We start from the raw sequence: 7,775 nt of genomic DNA on the forward strand, positions 1-7,775 counted from the left end.
ATATATATATATAAATGAGATGTTCCAGATCATCTATGACGTAGAGTGCTCGATATCTCAGATAGAGCTTAATAGAAATAAAACAATAGCAGATGAACTTGGTTACTTCATATCTTTAATCGCTACAAATTTGTAGCAATTAAAGATATGAAGTAACCAAGTTCATCTGCTATTGTTTTATTTCTATTAAGCTCTATCTGAGATATCGAGCACTCTACGTCATAGATGATCTGGAACATCTCATTTATATATATAAGCCGAATAAGGTTTGCATTAACAGACCTGCATCCAACCGTGAAGACACATGAATCCATTATTAGGGGATCACCTATTTTGGAAATATTAAGCCTGCTCTCTCGGTAGAGCAATGAGGAAATAAATTTCTGATTTATTTCCTCTATGTTTAGAGCAATCAATGATAGTCATTTTTTTGTGGGGTGGAGGAGGGAAGGGAAATTTGAAAACTATATCTTTTTTAGCATAGGCCTATTTATCATAATGTCAATAAATCATCGTATTATAAATTAATTATTAAATTAAGATAAATGAATAACTAAAAAGTAATAACATTGTTTCTAGCAGTAGCTCAATTGATAGATGTTAAATCTAAGCCATTGATAATATGGTTAACAATCGTTATTTCCTCCGCAAAGGAGGACGTGTATTCACCGCTGTCTGCTTGTGAGCAAGATTACACAAAAACTAAGGAATGAAGAATCATAAAAAATGCATAATTTAGTGAAAGACAAGTCTTTCTTGAAATACTAGAAAATATTTTGTGTACTAGAAAATATTGTGTGTCCAGAGAGGTTACAAAATTTGATAAGTATATTGCTGTAGATTGAAAATCAGGGCCCCTGTGACCATTTTCCGGGGACTAATGTTTCTCTACTGATTTAGCATCACTAGGGTATAAATACAAAATTGAGCGGTGGAGAATCTGCAGTACATAGGCCTAATATAATATGTTCTTGACTGTGACACCATGATTCGCATATACTTACCCGACTGAGCTTCAGCCTGCCAAAAGAGAACGGCGATGAGCAGTTGAGAACTGACCAAAAGTTTCATTTCTGCTAATTTCCAGCAGTAGGCCTACGAAGGGCAATGCACATTGAAATAGCACTTTACAGTTAAATGCTCTTCTGAACAGTTTCAAAAATAACTTGAAAACATTACTATTTATGGATGTTTTCTCCGGTTATTAATGCACAAAGCGCCATGAGCGCCGATTTGGGTGGAGGACACCGGCGCTATAGAAATTTTCATTTATTATTATTATTACTATTTGTTCATGCAAACCGGTCTTTTCACAACTATTATCTCTACAAGATATGTCTCCCGATGTCACTGAAGCTTTCTATTGATTATCTTACAGATATTTAGTTCCTAATGCTAATTTTGTTTGGGTTTACCCTCCAACAATTATTTATAAAAGGATATGACTAGTATTCATTCAATTCTTGCATTCCATCATGCCAGGGCCCGTACTGATGCGTTTAAATATTCAGGGGTAGTAAGATTTCCGAAAGCTTTTTCTGAACTTGATGCTGCGATTAGAAGTACCGTACTCGCGCGAATAAGTGTCCCGTTTGAATAAACGCCCCAATCAATCCTGGGACTGTGGATGTTGGCATGATTTGAAGTGTGGAGTGGAATCACATTCTCCTGTAGTCAATATCAAAATGAGGATATTTATTTTGGACAGATGAGAGCTCCTTGTGAATACTACATTTTCGTAAATGACAATTGTACATAAATATGTATAATATAATAATTTTAATTTACAATAATATAAGTATATCATTTCTATTAATGAATTTTTAAATTCTATTTTTGAAGAATATACACGATTATAACAATTATATATGTTTTATGTATTTATTTTTTCCCAATTTATTGCTCAGAGATTGGTTTAAGATTGGTTCAGCTCCACCATGGTTGAGGATAAGGTGGGAAAATTTGAGGAAATAGTATCTCTAAATGGCCGGAAATGACACTTTTATATAGTAAAATTCATCATTATCACATCAAGGAGGTATAAAAATAAGTGATCACATCACCATTATATAGTCAAAATGAAGCCCCAACAAATTTCTTATAATCTTTTATCAGGAATCTAATTAATATCCAAGACAACTTAGGCCTAACTATAGCTTACTAAGCTTTAACTATATTATAATAATTGTGATCAACAAATCACAACTCACTTTTTCGCCTTTATCACAATTTTCTTCACTTTTTATATTATTATCTATTATCACCATCGTCATCATCATAATTATTATTATTATCATTACTACTTGTAGTACTGTAGTATTAAAACAAAACTTTAGAGAGCATGCAAAACAATAAAAACCAAACTGAACCATACAATATCACATTTTTATATTAGAAAGACCTGGCTTGGGACTTATGGATTTAAGATTTTTTTTAAAATCACGATTAGTCCTATGTGTTAGTATAGTAGGCATATGTATAACGTGTGCTGATGCATATTTACATAGATTAGAAATAGGGGAGGGGGGGGGGGGAAGCGCCGCGGCTCCCCTGTATACATCCCTGCTTACAATAAAATATGATTGTGACGCTTATAAAACGAACACACTTCACGACTGAGTACTAAGCATTCTTCATTTTCTTTATTTCCGTCAAAAATCAAAACAAACCAAACCAAAACAAGCAAACCCTAAAACAATGAATAAATCAGTTTGTATCAATAACACAGGACCTAAGTATATAAAAGTAACATTAAAATTAATAAGAAATCATTTACTATCATAATGCATACAGTATTACACAGTAAGAGTAATCATAGCATACTAAAGTAATCCGGTAACACTTACATAGGCAATACAAAGAGTAATAACAAACACTAAATGAAAATAATAAATGATCGTCAGTTATACCATATTATAATTTATCTAATCGACACCCTTGCAAACACCGGGCAAGCTGACTAAGTAACCAATGACCAATCAGTGAACGGTATGGTACTGTACGATATTACAATCTGAATAACTGCAATGGCAATACAAAATATTTGCTAACAGTGCACAAAGTAAAATATTAAATGTAATGAATTCATAATTAATAGATCATAAAATGCAATATCTGTATTGGCACACCATACAATGATTCACTTAACAAATTTAATTAGTTAACTCTGATCAAGAACAATAAGACTATAAGTAATAGCAGCATTATTAATTAAAACAATCGTATTCACTCGTCTAACCAATTCAATTGTCATTAAAATACATCTAATTTAAGTATAAACACCACAAGGCACTTTATAAAGCAAGTAATAGACTTTAATCGTGATCGCGGACTCATCGAGCCCGATCGTATAGCAAACATGTTTCGAGAAAACGATTCTCATCATCAGTGCGAAAGATAACAAATTTTGCCAAAGCTTATATGGCCTTATACACATGTATGTAAATAAGCAGATTAGCAAATAAAAAAACGACTAATGAAGCAAACCACAATCACGATTAAAGTCTATTACTTGCTTTATAAAGTGCCTTGTGGTGTTTTTACTTATACGAAATTTTGGTGGCATTATTTATGACGCATCTAATTTACTATCAATATAGGCCTATAACATCTTGCTTTGTTTGTTTATAGTATAGCGCCACCATGAGTTAAAATATAACTATCACGTAATTAGTATGAGTCATCTCATCTACTTCATGGTCAACCTACAGTAGGTGGCCCAACCATGCCTATTATCTTTGTACAGTATCTATAAACTACATAAAAATTGCATTATACACTACATGCATCTCAAAAGTTAAACAACTGATAATTAATATGAACATTTTTGTAATCTGATATGCCAAGTAGTCAGCAAAGTCTTTCACTTAAACCTCTTATAAATATTACCAAGTATAAACTAATATGGTAAACACTAACATATTTTATATAATGAACTTATCAAATCTAAACAATATAAACTCAAAACTACACCCTTTCAGAATGATAAAATTTTAGAGATGTGATTACTGTTCTCCTGCTCCAGTGGAGCTTTCAGCAGTAATGAAACATACTTAAGAAAAACTGTCTGTTACCAAACAAACTTGATTGGGGTATTAATGCACCCTCTATTAGGGCCTTTAAAATGAGATGAGCTATTTACTTGAGGTGGTATGAATATGGTAGTGATAAGGCATTCTCCCTCATCAGGGTAATAAACCAATTGGGCAACCTTGTGGTTAGTGGTCATTGGGCAGTTTGCGGAAAATACGGTGTACGGTAAGAATGGCCACGGTAAAAATGGCCCAGGAAAAAATGGCCCCGGAAAAAATGGCGTTTGCGCCAGTAGGGACTGTGTCCGCAAACACATAGGCGTTTGCGCCGGTAGGGGCTATGTCCGCAAATTAATAGGCATTCGCGCAGGTAGGGACTTAAACATAACAATAACAACAATACAGTAATAATAAATTAATAATGTGTCTAATGTTTGGTAAATAAAATATTTGTGTATAAATATACAAATTACAAAGAAATACAAATAACAAATATAATTCTGTATATTGGAAGAATTCAAAGACTAATAAGACTACAAATAAGAACTAGAAATTGCAAATTGCAAGTAAAGTGCTGCGAAGTAAAACTGCATAAAATGTTCTTCGAACAAAATTATTTATGCGAGTCAAGTGAAAATAATGAATAATAAAATTATAACAAATAATATGAGCACGACCCATTGTCTATATTAGAACAGGGTAGGTACCGTGTACAATAGTGTTTTGCTGCAGTGACATCTCTCTGCTGGCGACTCGCTGCTGCTGGCGATGACTCGCTGCTGGCGAATCGATCTGCGCATGTGTATAAAATGGTATTTATTTCCGAAAACACTATGCCAGTCTACAACAAGCGTCGCATAAATGTAATAATTAGCACGTTGAAATAGGCTAGTAAATAAGTTTAACTGGGTTCGTAAATAATATTGGCCTCAAAATATTGTGGCTGAGACATGAGCCGATTAAACGTAGAAAGAGGAAAAAAAAAACGCTGAATAGTACTCCAGCGTCGCGACATGCCGACGTTGGTACGAGTAGGTTAGTCTACAAACGTCGCCTACAGTAATTGATTTTACCCGGCAGAACGAAAGAAGGAAACTCTGCTTTTCAGTTGTCTTAGGCGATCGTTTTTTGACAAACAATGACCTTTCAGAGGTCAAATTGCTGTTAAGAATATTAATTGGCTGCTACACAGCAAAAATTGCTGTTAAGAATATGAATTGGCTGCTTCGCAGCAATAAGACTGGTGGATATCAAACAAACAAAACTACTTATTATAACATTAATAATACTATTTAGTGATAGGTATTGAAAAGTAAAATATAAACCTTAGGTCTGAAGACAATTACTCAGTCAGACTCACTATCCTTGAGTCATCTAAATATACCTACATGGCTAAACTTTCTTTGATATACTGTATATTTTTGTAGCGCGGCTTTTTTTTTTCTTTCAAGTGTTTTAAATAATAGCTCTGCATTTTTGCATATTTTTATATTTTATTAATTCTCCTATATAACTGGTATGCATTTGATGTTCACTGCTATAGTTACTCATATTGGATATTTTCATGACACTGCTACATACATTTCAAGTTCATTATTATTTGAGAGGTTATTTCTAATGTTAGGATTGGCCTATTCAGGCCACTACCTACAGCTTCTAATAGCAGTTATATAGCAATCACTGGGTTACTATTATCTGTTATTGTTGTTGTTTTTTGGGGCTGGGGTTGGAGCACATCAGCAGTTTACCATTGGTTAGGCCTTTGCTAATTCTCTTACTATTGTGGTGTCTGATAATAATTTGTATTATTAGTCCTGATTTTCATCTAATAAAGTGCAGACTAAAGGTGGCATCTTAGAATTGTTATTTTTATTTAATTGTTCACAATAAATTTTTATTCAATCAATTTCCTTTATCATATTTTGTTTTTACAATTTATGAAAACGTTATGTAAAAATCACTTAAATGAGACAATGTAATTTACCAAAAAAGAACACCATTTAATATGGTAAACCCAAAATGGTGTATTATAAAAGATGGTAAATTTTGAATAATATCAAGCCTCAATATAATATCTCAATAATTAACCATAATATATTTTTTAATTGACACATTAATGTCTTGAAGAAGAGCGATAGTAAGAGCAAAATATGTTGTTACATTAATAATGCTTTGGAAATTGTCAGTTTTCGTTGTTTTGCCTCGGGAGAGCCGAGCTGCTATATCATTGTAGCTAGAGCAATTTGTATATTTTAATACAGCTGATATATAGCAGATATAAATCATCTTCAAAATACCCAAATATCAACTATCAAATATAGCTGCTATATCAGTGTAGCATTAACTAAATTGCATATATTTTTATACAGTTGATATATAGCAAATATAAGGCATCTTAAAACTACCTAAAAACCAAATATCAAATATAGCTGCTATACCAGTGTAGCAACACAGTTACATCTTCATAACATTCAAATATCAACTATCCAATATAGCTGCTATATCAGTGTAGCAACAGAGATAGTATATTTTAATACGCATGATATATAGCAGATATAAATCATTTTCATAATACTCAAATATCAACTATCAAATATAGCTGATATATCAGTGTAGCAACAGACTAAATTGCATATATTTTTACACAGTTGATATAAATATAAAGCATCTTCACAATACCCAAATATCAACTATCCAAAATAGCTGCTATGTTAGTGTACCAAGATACTAAATTGTATATATTTTTTATACAGTTGATATATAGCAGATATAGAGCATCTTCATAAAAAAGAAATATCAATTATCAAATATAGCTGCTATATCAGTGTAGCTGGAGTAACTCAAGTATATTTTAATACTGATATATAGCAGATATAAATCATCTTCATAATACTCAAATATCAACTATCAAATATAGCTCCTATATCAGTTTAGCAACAGACTAAATTGCATATATTTTCATACAGTTGATATATAGCAGATATAGAGCATCTTCATAAAAAAGAAATATCAACTATCAAATATAGTTGCCGTATCAGTGTAGCTGGAGTAACTCAAGTATATTTTAATACAGCTGATATATAGCAGATATAAATCATCTTCATAATACTTAAAAATCAACTATCAAATATAGCTCCGAGTCCTATATCAGTTTAGCAACAGACTAAATTGCATATATTTTTATACAGTTGATATATAGCAGATATAGAGCATCTTCATAAAAAAGAATTATCAACTATCAAATATAGCTGCCATATCAGTGTAGCTGGAGTAACTCAAGTATATTTTAATACAGCTGATATATAGCAGATATAGAGCATCTTCATAATAGACAAAGACGAACTATCAAATAAAGCTGCTATATCAGCGCAGCCACAGAGTAATTCCTCCATAAATAAACTAACTTGCATATTTCTATACAGGTATAAAGCATAGAGTACTATAGTACAGAGAAAAAAAAAATATAAAAAGTGAAAACCATCAAATATAGCATCAATAGCATAAACATACAGTAGCTGGGTTTTTTTTGTAAAAATATCAGAAAATGGCTATGTCTTAACTCAAGAAATATAAGTGACAAACCCCAAAATGACCAATATTGCGGCGCAATGCACATTTCTGAAAATAGGGATACTGCAAAAACACACTATCACATATTCTTTTATTTTCAGCAATTAAACAATATACTTGAAAAGTCAAGTAGTAATGAACTTAAGCAGGGCTTTAGCACGACAAATCCAACTC

At 32.1% G+C, this 7,775-nt stretch overlaps 2 protein-coding genes across 2 annotated transcripts in view; both read right to left on the reverse strand.

The window, feature by feature from the left end:
- The window catches only part of LOC117116509 (coagulation factor IX-like), a gene marked incomplete at its 3' end in the record, with an annotated part of 7,614 nt that extends 6,543 nt beyond the window's left edge, over window positions 1–1,071 (reverse strand). Inside the window, exon 1 of the mRNA XM_033260570.1 lies at window positions 1,005–1,071. Coding sequence (XP_033116461.1) covers window positions 1,005–1,071 — 67 coding nt within the window. The remainder of the gene's footprint in view (window positions 1–1,004) is intronic.
- A 6,191-nt stretch (window positions 1,072–7,262) lies between these two features.
- The window catches only part of LOC117116510 (MAM and LDL-receptor class A domain-containing protein 2-like), a 47,602-nt gene continuing 47,089 nt past the window's right edge, over window positions 7,263–7,775 (reverse strand). The window contains exon 22 of the mRNA XM_033260572.1: window positions 7,263–7,326. Within this exon, the coding sequence (XP_033116463.1) occupies window positions 7,263–7,326 (64 nt within the window). The remainder of the gene's footprint in view (window positions 7,327–7,775) is intronic.

Source organism: Anneissia japonica, unplaced genomic scaffold, assembly GCF_011630105.1.
Source record: "Anneissia japonica isolate Jap-2015-1 unplaced genomic scaffold, ASM1163010v1 scaffold287606_len166773_cov115, whole genome shotgun sequence".
In the NCBI taxonomy this organism is placed as follows: Eukaryota; Metazoa; Echinodermata; class Crinoidea; order Comatulida; family Comatulidae; genus Anneissia; species Anneissia japonica.